This window comes from Nanorana parkeri, unplaced genomic scaffold (genome assembly GCF_000935625.1).
Source record: "Nanorana parkeri isolate BGI_ZX_2015 unplaced genomic scaffold, ASM93562v1 scaffold277, whole genome shotgun sequence".
Taxonomy (NCBI): Eukaryota; Metazoa; Chordata; class Amphibia; order Anura; family Dicroglossidae; genus Nanorana; species Nanorana parkeri.
The window spans coordinates 1,191,759-1,208,213 of record NW_017306545.1 but is presented as its reverse complement, the minus strand read 5'-3'; the positions used below and the strand labels follow the sequence as shown (position 1 = coordinate 1,208,213).

The 16,455-nt window shown below is 39.3% G+C and overlaps 1 protein-coding gene across 1 annotated transcript in view; it reads left to right on the top strand.

The window, feature by feature from the left end:
* The window catches only part of AP3B1 (adaptor related protein complex 3 beta 1 subunit), a 234,755-nt gene that overhangs the window by 137,396 nt on the left and 80,904 nt on the right, over positions 1–16,455 (top strand). The window contains exons 20-22 of the mRNA XM_018557267.1: positions 4,977–5,124; positions 12,096–12,168; positions 16,051–16,160. Coding sequence (XP_018412769.1) covers positions 4,977–5,124; positions 12,096–12,168; positions 16,051–16,160 — 331 coding nt within the window. The remainder of the gene's footprint in view (positions 1–4,976; positions 5,125–12,095; positions 12,169–16,050; positions 16,161–16,455) is intronic.

Here is a 16,455-nt window from a genome sequence, read left to right as displayed (position 1 = left end):
ACCATTCCACCCTGACACGGTCCTTGCAAAAGGAGACCTTAAAAGCTTTAGTCAACAGTTTTTAGTTGATTCCAGAAAAACGAATTAAAGTGTATTTAAAGCAAAACTAGGAGATGTTTTTAACCCCTGATGGTTATTTATACTTTTGCCCTCTCTTCCTCTTTGTCGCAATTTTCCTTTACTTTATGTCTCAAGACACCACAGTAATAAGGCCAGGCTCAAACCATTTTCTGGACCAGATCTGGAACGCAGTGCATTGGGTTTTCGCCGCTTTTTTTTTTAGCATAAAATGGTCTTACAGGTGCACTCCAGTGCTTTTGCATGTGGATTTGATGCATTTCCATGGGTTTCAGTACATTCCAGACCAGAGAAAATAAGACCAGGAATATTTTTCTGGTCTCGACCCGAACAAACTGCGCTGGAATGAACAGAGCCCAGGAATACATTGGGATGTTCTGGTTCGGACATGATCCAGACATGGTGTGAACAAGTCCTGAAAAAAGCAGATCACTTCAAAGTAAGAGAAATCCTCCCTACCCTTTCCCACTTTCTGCCTATATGACTGGCCACGTACACTGTACGTGACGAGTTATATCAGGCTTTGTAATGCTGGTAACAGCTGATTCTCAGCGGTTACCAGTCATTAATGAATGCCTCAGTATTGAGGCATTCATTAGTGAAATAATTAAGCTTTTTGGAAAAAAGCTTCTTCCTTTCATTAATGAAAGAATGAAGCCGTTACATGCAAATACAGGACCGCAATTTGCGATCCCGTATTTGACCGCTGAAAATTGCAGAGAGGTAGCAGTGACTCACCTCTCTGCTATTTTGTTTTGACAGCTGGAGAGCCCGATGTTTAGATACATTTCACTGAAAAGATACAATGTATATCTTTTGAGTGAAATGTATCATTTCTGATCGTCTAGGCACGATCAAAGAGCTTTTAGTGAGATCTGAATCTGACTAAAGTCAGGATCAGTCTCTAAGGTTATTATTAGCTGTTCCTAAGTTTGGATCAGCCTAATAGCCAAAAATAAAATAAAAAAGTTAATTTATCAAGCTGTCATGGTGATTGCTTGATATAAACTGACAAGGAAAAAAAAAAAATATATATATATATATTTTTTTTTACAAAGTGTAAAAAAAATTAAATAAAGTGTAAAACAAAATTAGGAAAATAAAAATTATATATAAATATATTTGTTATACTGTAATTAATATAAAAACATTTTTAAAAAATAATAATAATCAAAACTTTTGAAAAAATTGTTTTCTTCTAGTTTTTTTCCTCATTTTTTTTATTCAAACTAAGTGAGGGGTTAGGTACACATATGTGATATAATTATATAGCCCTATCTGTCCTCTAAAAACCAATATATAATATGTGCGGGGTACATTTAGTAAGGAAGTATATTACTGGCGTGGAAGAATCACACAGCAACAATGTAAAAAGTGTGTCAGTCATTTATGAACAGAAACTGAAAACTAGCTCAGTCATGAAGGGGTTAAGTTTCAATTTCAACTACAGTATCTTATTTGAGAGACTAAAAGATGGACAAGATATATACTTTCACAGAGAAAAAAACCCTAGTTATTATTATTATTATACAGGATTTATATAGCGCCAACAATTTGCGCAGGAGACAGTACAGTTAAAATACAATTTACTTTACAATAAAATGTCAGTACAATAGGGTTAGGAGGGCCCTGCTTGTTAGAGCAGGGGGTCAAGTGTTACAAAAGGTAATAATTGTTTAGATTGAGTTAATGTAAGAAGTAAAAGGGCAGTTATGTTGAGAAGGGATAGGCTTCCCTGAAGAGTTGAGTTTTTAAGGATCAAAAGAAACCGATCACACAACTGACCGGATAATACCCTCAAGTATCGGGTGGGTGCCATATGAAGAAGTCACTCACACTCCAACTCAAGCTTGCCATGTTGTGACACCACAGAGGTCAATAAAATATTGACTGAACTGGAGTGCAAGTGACTTCTCATATTTATATTGAGTTTTTAAGGATCGCCTAAAGGTGGGCAGATTAAGAGATAGGCAGACAGATTGGGGTCAGATGATGAGAGACACTCTGGAAAAGTCATGGAGGCGAGCATGGGAGGAGATGTCAATGTTTATGCATCCATACATTACTTAAGAGGTCAGTCAGTGATATTTCAGTTATCAGTGGAATAAAATGGAACTTCATAAAGAAGATCACCCGCCCAAGTTCCTAGCTCCCTTCCGGCACTAGTTTAAGGCTATCTCAAAAGTCTTTTAGGTGTTTTCGCTTGTTATATTTCCCTTAAACACATTAAAAACTCATCAGGGAGAGCGGGAACCTGTAATGGCATTTGCGAGCTGTCCAAGTTTGCCGACTCAAACACTGAGGTCTCTTTTTCATAATCTCTGGAATTCATAAATCATTAGGTCTTTTAATTGCTCCACACCTACCAGAAACTGAAGCTTTTGGTTTGAGTTCTTCTTGAAGGCCTCTTTGCTGTACTTAGTAGTTTAAATGGGCCTAATAGTAATTGCCAGGAATATTCTCCACTTTATTATGTGCATTTTGTCCTTCCTAAGCACTGTCATGTGGTGGTCTTCATGTAGACGCGCTCACCCTTTGCTCTGTAACCGGCCGCCAACTCAGCTGATGAGTTTGTGGTTAAGCTCAGTGGTGGCTGACAGCCCTGATTGGGGTGCAGTACGCACTCTGCTCCTCTTATTACAGACAGTAATTAAAGCAGCTCGCCTTGCCACTTCCATAACAAACACAGCATAATGCCCTAATTATGACTTTATTAATTTAAGTCAGGATTTAATGATTTTAAAAGTGATTTATATTGTTTCTCCCACTCAGAACAAATGAAATCTGTAGGTTAAATTATTATAGGCTTTTCATCACTGCAAACACAAGCTACTACTTACCATTAAACTCTTCTCATTAGATTCATAATGTGCGTCAGCATGTGAACACCGTTGTATGCTAGATGGGAGGAAAATGATTTGTGAAAACATAGGTAACATTTTGTTATTAGGCAGTGATGTATGGGGAAGCTTTTACTTTATTATTTATATGATAATGATCGAATCAGTGTGATAATGCTTTGTTTTTTTCTTGAAGCTGCATGGATCTAAAGGGGATAAACTCAAAATTCAGCATTTTTTGTGAAAGTAAAACTATTCAAAACACACACACATAAAGTGCAATATAGAGAGGTTAAAGTATCATTAATGCCTCCATTTTTTTTTGCATATATCTACTGCTAGTAAGCAGTAGATATATGCAAAAAGTGTAAAAAAAAGAAAAACGATTTAAAAGAGGTCAATACTTACCTGTGTCTTCCCCGCGCACTCCCGCCCGAAAATGTGAAAATTCTCGGGCGGCCGCAAAGCATCTTGGGGCGGGCACATGCGCAGTTCGGATTCACGGCCAGGAGACGAGGAGAGACACAAGGTAAGTCTATGGACGCGTGCGCTCGTGTGCAGACACCGGACAGGAAGTGCCAGCAAGGACAGAGGAGTCAGTGCTGGATTGGAGACCCGCAGCAACGCTGGAGAGACAGATGAAAACATCAGGAAAGAAGATCAGATTAAGAGACATCATTTAAGGTAAGTGCTTTAATTAACATTGGGGGGAGGGAAACATTTTTTTTACTTTAATGTCACTTTAACCACCTTTTGTGGGATGCCTATACTAGAAGGAATGTACGATTCATGTGCACAATTTCAGAAGTAGAGGACCAGCACCTCCTCACTGTAAATAAGATCTCATTTCATTTTTTTACAAGCTAAAGGCAACTTTTCAAATATGCATCCTATATAAAACAAAACTTGTATTGACCCATCTGCATCTTGCTCACAGCCTGGGATACCTGGTGATATCTATACCTCTATTATTCTCAAGCTGCATCTACATCACATCCTGATACAAAGCAGCAAGAGGCTTCTTCTTATACATGGGAACACCTCACCACAGTATATGGGTGGTCTCTTGCTGTTTTGTATCTGAATGTAGTGAAGTAGTTATTGGGGAACAGTTAGTAAAGTAATTTAAAAAAAGAGTAGGACATTTTTCAAACAATTATTTTTTGCAGTTCAAGACACATTATGATATTTACATTCTTACCCAGAGACACAACAGGAAGATGGATAAAATGTTTCCAAAGCAAGGGGACATATCCCCTTTTAGTTGTCAACCTAAAAGGTGCATCTTGGGAAGATTTCCCCTTGCCTCCTGTTTCCGTAACAACTCTTAAAATGTTAGATTTCCCTTCAGTTTTTTGTCTTGATGACAGTGGTGGAATGTTGTCTTTGTAAATCTAACTGCTCCCTTCTCTGTCCAAAACTAACTAAAATATTTTGGCAAGAGATAAACTTTAAATGAAGCAGAGAGACCCGGTGATGATGTCACTGATTCTAACGTAAGGTATGTAATGAAAATAGGTTTTATTTAAAGTGACATTAAATTCGGGGTACTTGAATGCATTTTTTACATTTAACTCCTAACGGTTAACAAAAATTGATCTTATTTGTGTATCACTCGGCTGTAGATCCTCAAATCATCTCTGAATTTTGTGCAGAGACTGTTTTTTCTACTGGAGGGTGGTCCCTTTGTGTGTTGAAAAGTAGCCACCGCTCCAAGTTTGCTTCCATGTTGGACTATAATGTTACATTTAAATTCCTAATGTCTATTGAGCATGTAGTCTAGTCTGTAACAAGGTAGCTAGTGTTTTTTTTCTTTTTTGTGATGTTAGAAATATATTGATATTTTATGTCCTTCATTTTGTTCCCAGTCCAGGAGCATTGTAAATAATAATCATTCGTGCAAATTGCTGAGTTCTAGATATTTTTATATGTAGCCACCTTGTTTGGTATTATGCATGCTTTTAGGTCACATTTTAATATAAAACTGCTTGCTTGTAAGTTAATAAAGCGCCTTTACCTAGCAAACAATATTTATGTAATTGAATTCTGCCTTTTTAGTGAGTCTGAAGATAATGAGAATGTGGACTCTGTAGAAAGTGGAGGTTCCAGTTCTTCATCTTCAAATGAAAGTTCAAACTCTGGTTCAGGATCTGAAGAGGATAGCGACTCCGAGCCACAAAAGCCTAAAAATATTACCAGCAGCAAGGTGAGATCTATCTCCCCTGTGATTTTTGTAATAATCAATTGGGATGAACCTTATTTATTTTTACAGAAGGAATATACATTCATGCATTTCAAGACTTGTAATTCCCTCCCTGTAAACTATAACTTCTGTATTTAACTTAATTCATACAGCAGCATTTCCTGCCAAACTTTACAGAGGTTAAGGAACCATTCACATCATACCCTGCTCCAGTGAAGATTACAGTCCAATGTCAGGATGTGCAAATTGTGCTGTGAAAATCTAACACAAGGCACTGAGCCATTGTGCAGTTTCTAGACCAGTGAAGTCATTACTGTATTACAAGAGCTGCAGAGTCTCCTTGTTTTGGAGTTGTGTTGTCCCTGATTTATACATTTCTATTTTTCTTCTTTTTTATCAAATCAAGTTTCAGTAAGTGCCTAGAACCCATTCTGCCCTTTACAAAGCAGATGTTTAAACTTCTTTAAGGATGGAATAATACCGATAGTTTGGCTTTTTTTAGTAAAATAATAGAAACAGGATGTTAACTTGAGCAGTGAACGGCGCTTAACCCTTTTTTGAGAAGGCAATGCATGGTAGTGTAGTATTATGTGTTGCTGCACACTGCAGGTGAGCTGCTTTAGTTCATTAGGGTGCCATTCAAAATGGATGGCACCACAAGCACTAACATGTGCACGGTGTGGTACCATAAAGCAAAGGTGTCAACCAGGCCAAAAAGAATGGATCAGATACAATGGGAGCATGAGGCATTCAGAGGGTCAGCAGTGAGATTTCTTGGCCTGTAAACTGCCTGACCTCGCACTCTATAAGTATGTCTAGTTAGTTGGCAGCATGCAAATGTCAGGTTTCAGATGGCTTTCTACACTCTAGCTAAAGTGTTGCCCATACATGTTTCAGTCTGATTGTACGAGGGTCCAGCAAAAAGTAATGCCTCCATGTTTGTAATTTTGTGATCTATGAATGTTCATGTGCCATGTTATAGAGGTGTCCTTACCCCACTGATCTATGCTTTTTTTTTTCAGATTGAGTGATTAGAACCATGGATCTGGGGGTGCTGTAGTGGAATTTGGGTTTCTCCTTCTTGAAACTTCTTCAACCAACGCCGCACATTGCTAATGTCCACTACAGCGTCCCCATAAACATTCTTTAGCCAATTATGGATTTCCTTGGGTGCACAACCCTGTTTCGCCAGAAATTCAATTACAGCTCGTTGCTTTTGACGGAGATCCATGGTTCTAAAAAGAAAAGCATACATTAGTGGGGTAAGGACACCTCTATAACATGGTACATAAACATTCACAATCATTCTAATAGATCTCAAATTACAGACATGGAGGCATTACTTTTTGATTAACCCTCGTACATTCTTTTAGGTCTTCCAAAAGCTAGGGGCAAAATTGATTGAATTGTTTAAGTAGGCCCTAGTGTAATTAAGTTTTGGGAAATATAAAGTCGATTGTATAGAGATCAGATTGTATGGCCATCTAGGGACCCTGAAATGGTATGTACCTTGCCCTGAGAAAAGGGATTCTGCAGGATCCTGTAACATTGGTTTGTGATGCATGTTGCGTTATGTAAGTAAAGGACAAGGCTATCACTATAACATGTTGGGCTGGTAAAGATTCTTATTTCAGTAGGGCTTAAGCCAGCATTATCAAATCACAATATACAACAATAACCATAAACAACGTTTCTTGAAATGAATTAAAAGCCCTCTGGCTACCGTGTAGTACTACAGATAGACTTATGTTTCATCCTAGCAGTAACATGAGAGGATTGCAAAGGCTATCACCATACCAGTTAGGCCTGGTTCACACCTAGGAGTTTTTGAGCAGTTCGAAAAGCGCTTTTAAATGCCCAATAAAAGAAATCCCATGATTTTCAATGGCCCTGGTTCACACCTGAGCAGGAAAATGCCAAGCGCCCGAAAAGGTACCTGAGCTTCTTTGGGCAGATAAAAGCGCTTCATTGGAAATGCCCAAAATCGCGTGGCAGAAGCACGCCGCACATTCTCAAGAGCGCTTTTGTGTGTTTAAACGTGCATTCTACCATTGCCCGCAATGTTTTTTATGAGCTGCCAGTCAAAACGCCCTTTTCATGTATGCACGTAAAAATGTGCATAAACACGCAAGTAACCGCATGCTGCCGTAGAAACGTCCAAAAACAGTGCCACCTAGGTGGGAATCAGGCCTTAGATATCAGTTTATACATAAAACATTTCTATTTATATACATTGAGAGATTGTTTATATTATGTTGCCATCTTTCAAATATATTGTATATCTAAAACATTTAGGGCCCATGCACACCAATTACATTACTGTGTGTTGAGGCTGAACCCTTTCATTTTGCATTAATTGGCTGCTCACCTTAACTTCTATTTCCACTTTTGCATCCAAATTGGGATAACACCTATTTTCAGGGCTTGAAAAATGTGATGGTTTCTCACCAGCCAGTCAAAAAATTCACCAATCAGCATGACCGGACTATGGCCTTGCAATTTATGCTAAAAAAATTTGGGGGCAGATAGAGCTTTCTTTTGGAGGTATATAATCACCACGGGGGGTGGGGGGGGTTGGGGGGGATATTTTTCTTTACTATATAATGAAAAAAGTACCATAAATGTAAAAAAATTAAAAAATTCCCTACGTTATGTTATAAAACATTTATTCTTACCCATATTTTTAGTAAAACATAAAATTCGGGGTCACGTCGGGTAAATAGACACCAAACATGTCAAGCCTTAAACTTGCGTGTGCCCGCAAAATCGCAAAAAACGCCCATAGGCGACGATTACAACACTTTTACTGCTCATCAGTTTAGTGTTATCAGTGATTAATGGCTCTTAAATTATTGCTCTCACTCCGACGTTTGCAGCGATATTTAACATGTGTGGCACAAGAGGCGCAATCGTCGTTTTTGCACGTAGGCGCACCCGACGCATATCTGCGTGTGTATAAGGGGTCGGGGACTTAAAAAAAAATGTTTTTCTTTTTTTAATGCTTCTTTAATTTTAGTATTACTTTTTTTTTTTTTACACACAGCTTTCAGCTTTATTGCTATTACGTGGGGGGCTAAGAAGCCCCCTATGTAATAGCCAATGTACATGACAGGTCCTATTTATGGAGACATCAGGGGTCTCCAAGACCCCTAATGACACCTAGGGAACCCCAGAGAAGCTGATGAAGCAGATATCTGCTTCATCAGCTTCTTTAGCGGGAGAGTGACAGTGAATGCAGGAAGTGATGTAATATACATCACTTCCTGCATTCGGGGACTGAGAGGAGATCAAAGGGAGTTTGTATACTGAACTCCCTTTTGATCTCCTGTCACAGAGCTGTCCCGGCTGCATCGGGCACAGCGGATCTCGGGACAGGCAATGGCAGCGACAGCTGCAGGTAATACAAGCGATCGGGTGTCTCTAGAGACACCCGATCGCTTGAATGTAAAGCTCCTGGCCGTGTAATTACAACGGCTGGCCGGGAAGCTGCTCGTCGGGCTCCACCGTCCTCTCGTCGCGGACGAGTGGATTTTTCAAGTCCTGCCTATTTTATATTTGTTACGTGTTCCCATTCAAATTGCATAAGATGAAAACAAAAATTGCAGTTTAAACTGCATTTACTTGGGTTAGGGTTTCTTGGTTTCTTAAGGGTTATAACTTCTACTTGCTTCTCCTTTACAATGTTAGAACGGGCTATATAGGGGTTTAAAGGATTACAAACCTGGCTTCTCCATTGTATGTTAATGACATTTTTTTCTACAATTGGTATGCTGTGTGAAGGAGAACACATAACAAACACACAGAGGGGTTTTCTCAAATTTGACTGCAAAAGTGGAAATCCATGTTCACTCCTGGGCGTTTTGGTGCTAAAAGCTAAGGGTAGGTGAAGTTCTGTAGTGCAGTAGAGGAGAATTTATCAAAACTGGGGCACACAGAATCTAAAGCAGCTTTCTATAGCAGCCAATCAGCTTCTATCCTTCAATGTTTCTTAGCGTAACAAACTGAAGAGAGAAGCTGATTGGTTACTATGAGCAACCGCTCCAGATTTTGGCTGCTCCAATTTTGATAAATTCCCACTACTGTGTTCTCAGTCAACAGGAAGTTAGGAGGTCATTGGTTTTGTGGCAAGATAATCAGGTATTTTTCTGTGTATTTTTAAAGAATAAGGCCATGTTCACACCATGTCTGGAGCAGATCTGCAAATGCACTGCAGCGCATTTTTATCGCAATTTTGCAGCGTTCCGATGCTTTTTTGTTTTTTTAACTTAAAATGGGCTTTCAGGTGCAGTCCAATGCGTTTGTGATGCGTTTACAATGCGTTCCAGTGAATTCCAGACCAGAGAAAATGAGACGAGAAGTATTTTTTTTTTGTCTGGACCGGAATAGACTGCGTTGGTGTGAACAGAGCCCAGAAATACCATAGGGATGCATTTGGATGCTTTTTTGGTCCGAGAACAAACTCTGGTCTGACAAGGTGTGAACAAGCCCTCAGATATGAAGATATAGGCAAGTATTGCAGAGGGGTATGTCATGTATTTATTTTAAATTTTGCCCACAGATGCAATTTTAAGCTGAAGATGTGTTTTGCATTAACAGTTTAGGTATTACCTACTGAGCAGTAGCTACTATCCCATAATATAGTAACATCGGGTAGAAGCTGTTTGTGTGGCTTTTACTTAAATAACAGATTTATGTTATTGAGAGAATTTGCGCTGCATGTTCAATCATCTAAAATTCTCTAACGGAAAAAAGTCTGACGTAACAGAACTCTCAAACTTTGAAGCAGCACGGATCCGCAGCCTAAACAAATGTAAATATTCATAATCCTCTCCCTCTGAACTGCACTTTCAGGAAGTGCCATTATCACGTCTTAAATAGCTAAACCATATTTCTGGCTGATAACTTTTTAAGAGGCAATCCAAGGTGGCGGTCGGCCATCAGTCAGAGCGTGTGAGTTTTGAATGATGCTGAACACATAAATATTTTGGATGGCAAGGTAAAATTCAGCCAGTAAACCGCAATTCATGTGCCTTTTCCACGGGTCTCTGTGGCTCTTGGCGCGGTGTGAAATTCTCATTTTCTACACTTTGCAGTCAGAGGCCATGAATAATGCATAGCGCAAGAGAAATCCTCAATCTCCTGCTTCATCTACTATATGCTTTTATCCAGCTTCTGTCTCTATTAACAAGATGAATTGTAAATGGGGGAATCTAGATGCAATGTCCCCATCACATCTTCTGCGAGACCCTCACTGTCTTCGGCAGGGAAATGAGCGTCCGTCTATTGAAGAGACTTAAAAGAGAAATTATCGTGGTGAAAACAATACTGTATTATTGGATGACACTTCACATACATTGATGCTTGTGCCTGCTGTGATGCATTCCATTTCTTAGCTTGTATAGCTGTCTATATAATTACTATATTTGGCTTTATACATGTCTCTTTTCTATACATATACACACACTAGAATCCCTGATTTGCATTCCCAATTCTGCTTTTTTCATACACTGAATCTGAAATTTTGGTGGGTCCCATTCTGTTGTTATGTGTTTGGTATGGAAGCCTTCCTGTCTGAATGTTGTTACCACAATTTACGGTACATCTTGCCTGTAGTCTTGTCACCTGCAGCGTCTCCCTCTGAGATGCTACAACTGATGTTTTGGGGACTGTCCTTCTGTATTCTCGTCTAGTTTAGAGCATTTTATAATATGTTAGCCGAGATGGAAAAATACAGATTATTCTGAAAGTTTACCCTTCAGTAAAATGACTGCAACATTAATTCTACATAAACCATATTAAAGTTCCATGTTAGAAAATACCTTTTTGTTTTATTGTGTAGCCTTGTTGTAAATTACTTAAAGCAGAAGTAAACCGAGCATAACACCACCAGGAAAAGACAACTGAACAATTGATAGTAAATACACTAAAGAGCACTATTCCTAAGCTGGCTTTGTTTTTAAATGTATTGTAGGCACCCCTCTCCCCTGCTGTCGCTGAACCCGGCACCATATTGTAAACTTTCTCTTTTTCTGCTCTCATAGCGTGTCCTGCTGAAATCTCACACTTGCACAGACCACTTTAGCTGGTGTTCACTTAGTCCAGTGGCATGAAAGCAATGAGCATCATGAGAGTAAGCACCTTGCCAGAGATAGAAGATGAAGTCATCCCTGCATGGTGCTCTGCTGTTTGTGGCATGGCCATAGATGTCGTAAATAAGAGAAAAACTGCACATACGCGAGTGATGTCATGACAACAGAATACAGGGATATCTCTGCAAGGGGAAGAGAACATATTTTTTGGTGCTGACTATAAAATGTATTTACTGTATAGGGGCTAATGGTCTGATTTTGTAAAGTAGAGTTTACTTCTACATTAAAGTGACTCTAAGTTCAGGAGTTAAAGCTATAAATCTCATTCAAGTACCTTAAGTATTAACAAAAGGTATCTTATTTGTGTATCAATCAGCTGTAGAGCCTCAAGTCATCTCTGAATTGGTGCTGACACGGTCCTTCCTTCTGGAGGCAGGCAACTTTTTTTTCCCCATAGTCCCTGTGTGTGTTGTAAAGGAGCCACCGCTCCAAGCTCACTCCTGTAATGGACTACAATCTCAGTACAAATTAGTAAACTAGACGTGAGGTTGTAGTCTATCATGGGAGTGAGCTTGGGGTGGTGGTTACTTTACAACACACATAGGGACTTTTTTTTTTTCCTTGGCTTCCCAGGGACAGAAAGTGTGAACAAAATCTGCCAAATGAGGTCCCAGACAGAAATACTAAACTGGCAGAAATTTTAAGTCTCTCCCTTCCCTGCAAAAAAAAAAAAGCAGGCTGGGGTTGAGCTTTAAATATTCTTTGAAAAGTGAGAAGGCTGAAGTGTAACTTGACAATTCAGCATTGCGTAGATTACATAGATGCACACATATACACTAGAGGCCAGATTTACATTACCTGACACATCATTCTGTCTCTTTACAGAAAACAGAAAGTAAGGCCGTCAAACCAAAGGAACCAACTAAAAAAGCTATTTCCCTTCTAGACCTCGATGACTGTAAGTATTGTTAAATATTGTTGAAGGTTAGACATGGCGTGTAAATAAATATGCAGTTAAAGGACATTTGTCATGAAAGTAGCCATTTTTTTTACAGTATATTGATTATCTATAATTCTCTCCTATTTTGTTTTATTTGTACTTCTTTTTTTTCTATTTCCTTTTAAAACCTGTTACACTTATAAACAGCCCTTAGCAGAGTACAGATGTACCTTTCAATACATGCTACACTAAGTCATCTCCCCAACACTCCTGACCTAATCCACACTAGAACCCCGTTGCCTCTAACCCCCCTCCCCTCAAGTATTGACCTCAACTGCCACCCAGCTTACTTTAAGCAGCCACACTCCACTTCTCGTTTTCCCCTTAACTACTGACCACAGCTCTATGTATAGGGCAATATTCTGAGACTGTAGATGCTCCATATACAGTTCCATACAAGCCTGAGAGGGCTAAGTGCACAAATCCAGTCATCGGTTAAGAGGATGAAGACAAGGAGCTGTCCTATTACTTAGGTAAGCAGCTCGGGAGGGGGGTGGTAGTGTTAATTCACAAGAGCTTTGGAGGGTGGTTATTGTAGTTCCTATTAAAGGAGTTCTAAAGCCCCAGCACATACTATCCTGCTAAAACATCAGCATTGTAAGGGCTCTTTCACACGTGCGGCAAAACCAGGCATTAATCAGGCATTTTTAACGCCTCTCTGCCACCTATTAAATACCATGTGGGATAAAACAATGGGAACCGCCCAGTACGCATTAGCGTTGCGTCAAAAAATAGATTGCATGTCACGTTCTGGAGGCATTGAAGTCTATTGTGCCGCTTGGTCAATGCTCCCTAGATCGGTTTTCAGGCATTTGTCCAGCGTTGCACAGGCGCTCAGGAGAGGTATAGGAGGTTTTGCATACCCAGAAAACACTGGGAAATCAGAGAGTGAGAGGACAGTGCAGATGCCACGACCCAAGTCTTCCCAGCTACTGTGACTCTTGCTGGTCACTTCCCTTTACTACATCCCTTTACCCTCCCCTACTTGCAGGGCATTTTGCAAGTGTTTTTGATGCTTCCCTATTGCCTTGAAAAAGCCTGCCGAATGCTTTGTTAGCACTATACACCGTTAATCAGTGTTGCTCTGTCATTCAATTCTCAAGTAAATCCTCAGAGGCAGGGCCATCCTTACCATCTTGTCTTGAATTGTTTTTGATTGTAATGTCTTCCTTATATTGTAAAGTGCTGCGAAAACTGTTGGCGCTATATAAATCCAGTATAATAATAATAATAACACGCGTGAAAGAGCGAAAGAGTTGTGTTTGATAATGCAACCAAAGCGTACTTAAAAAAATCCCTTTTATGCAGTATGTAGGAGAGGGATAGAACTTTAGACCACCAAACAATTATATATTTTCTGAAAGTAGATGTCCTATAGAATAAAAAGATGCTAGTTGCAATTTTTTATGCCGCATGGTATTTGCGCAAATGTTTATCAAACAGGTGTTTTTTAGGATAAAATTTACTAAAATTGAATTTAGTGCCCAGAAACAGAATATAATACCTAATTTTGTGGTAAAGTTTAAAAGACGGGGTCACGCCGGGTGCATAGATAACAAACATGTCAAGCCTTAAAATTGCGTGCGTCCGTGAAACCGCAAATAACTACAATAACCAAAATATCCCATAGGCGATGCTTTAAAAGCTTTTTACTGCTCATCAGATTAGTGTTAACAGTGATTTATGGGCCTAGGATTATTGCTCTGATGCTCGCGACAATATGTAACGCGTAGCGCAATTTTCGTTTTTACACGTAGGCACACCTGACACGTGTTTGCGTTGTATGTGTGTGCACGTGGAAGGGGGCGGGGGACTATAAAAAAGAATTTGCTGAATTTTTTATCTGTTGCTTTTAATTTTTACAATTGTTTTTTTTTTTACACTCAACTTTATTGTTAGCCCCCAATGAAATAGCAAATATAATGTGACAGGTCCGCTTTATGGAGACCTCAGAAGTCTTTCAGACCCCTAATGCCACCTGGGGACCCCAAAGAAGCTGATGAAGCAGATATCTGCTTCCCCAGCTTCTTCTGGCTCTAGGAGCCGGAGAATGTGCTCAGTGAGACCGGAAGTGATGTCGTGCACATCACTTCTGAGTCCAGTGATCGGAGGAGAGATCAGCAGCTGGAAGCCTGCTAATCTCCCTCCGAACCATCAGAGGAGACCCACCAAGACGGGCCCGGAGGTTTGCACAGCACCGCACCGTACAAGCGATCCGGCGCCTGTACAGACGTCAAATTGCTTGTATTTAAACAGCAATTGTCTGCTGCTTTGAAATGGTACCAAGAACACGGCTGCACCAGCGGATTACATGCATTTACGTAAACCCGCTGGACGTGGTTAAAGATACAGCTGTAAACTGTTATATTATATATATTGTATTATCCTTTTCAGTGCTTTGAAATAATAGAAGTAAATACAAATACTGTCCTAGAACCTTAAATACTTATGTATACCAGAGAGAGACTATATAGTAGACCTTCTGCTTAGTATGTACTGTACCTGTAAATGATAAGCAAATAGCTTTTTCTGCCCTAAGAATGCTCAAAAAACCACCCAAAACAAAATCCCATTAATTTCTATGACCATGTTCACAACTGAGCATTTTGTTGCTTGTAGCTAAACGGCCGTCGCTGGAAAAAGTACAAGAGCTTCTTTTTGGCAGATTAAGCGCTTCTTGGCTCCACAGACTTCAATGGAAATGCTCAAAAATGTGCCTTTGCTACGTTTTTGCTCATGTTTCATGCGCGTTTGGCCGTTTAAATCATTGCTTTACAAACCACTCGCAAAAACGCATCTGATTGGACGTTTGGCTGACAATTTTCCCGCCCAGCTCCTTTTGATCTTTCAATTTGATCATGTCGGGCGTGGGCTGGCACATAAGGACACCCACTGAGAGAATTTAATTTGGTTAAACAAGACCTGAATGAAATGTGCTCAGTGTAGAGCCAGCTTAAGGATGGCCTAGTGTAAAGATAACAAATGGCCTCCATATGTTGCATACTGATTATAGACACCTTGGCATGAAGTGCAGGTTGTGATTTAAAGTGACACTAAACTTTTAACAACACTGTACCGTATGTGTGTATCACTCAGCTGTAGATCCTCAAATCATCTCTGAATTGGTGCTGACACTGTCCTTCCTTCTGGAGGGTGGCTACTTGTGTTCTCCATGATCCCTGCGTATGTTGTAAAGTAGTCACCACTCCAAGCTCTCTCCTGTGATGGACTACAATCTCATGTTTGGTTTACTAATTTGTATTGAGATTGTAATAAGAAAAAAACAAAAACAACTGGTAGGACAGTTCAGTCAAGCAACCTGCCAAAGTCTTGTGACTGACCTGCCTCCGCTCACGATACACAAAAAGCAGAGAGTACTTTGTGGACTCCTTACCATGGCCTGCATTTTATGAATGGTCTGCAGAATGCAGGCCATGGTATGGAGTAACTAATGCATAGCTGACTAAACCAGAAGGTTTGGTCATTAACATTTAACATTGCTAGATTGAATCTACAGTGTGTATAATCTGATCTCCCTGCCCTATTTCCATGTAGCAGCTTCTGAATGAGCTGCCTCATTTTGATTTAACCTTGCTCACTTTGCCAAGTGGTAAATATCAAATATAATATGCAATTTTTCAGATATTTCTAGTTAAACAAAAATATAAAAGCTTAAAATAAAAAAAATCTATATAGCAAACAAATCTGGTAAAACTCCTAAATATGTACCCACTCAGTACGAGAACCTAACCTTTCTAACAGATTTTTTAGACTTGCCACTTACAGCTGTAAAATTAACAAAACCACTGAATTATTTTTTCTTCTGTTTCCTCCTCATAGTTAATGAAGTATCAACTCCTGTTGCTGCTCCCAAACCTGCAATGCTTTCTCCTAGTTTAATAGCTGATCTTCAAGGTTTATCCCTCGCCACCTCATCGCCACTAATAAGTGTAAGTTATGTCTGTCTGTTTTTCTCATTCGGTCATTTGATTAGATATAAATATGCTTTTAGTTATTTACTTGTCTTTTTTTTTAATACACAACTGCATACTTTTGTATTTAATTACCTTTTTGAAGTTGCTTATCCCTGCCACTAAATCCACTCTCTGAATTTTAGCATTGATGAGTTCAGTGACAAACATGTAGACTAACTTGAGGTGTCTTTTTTTTGTGCATGGGTATAGAAACTTTTTTTTTTCTTAAGGAATACATATATATATATGTGTGTGTATATATATATATATA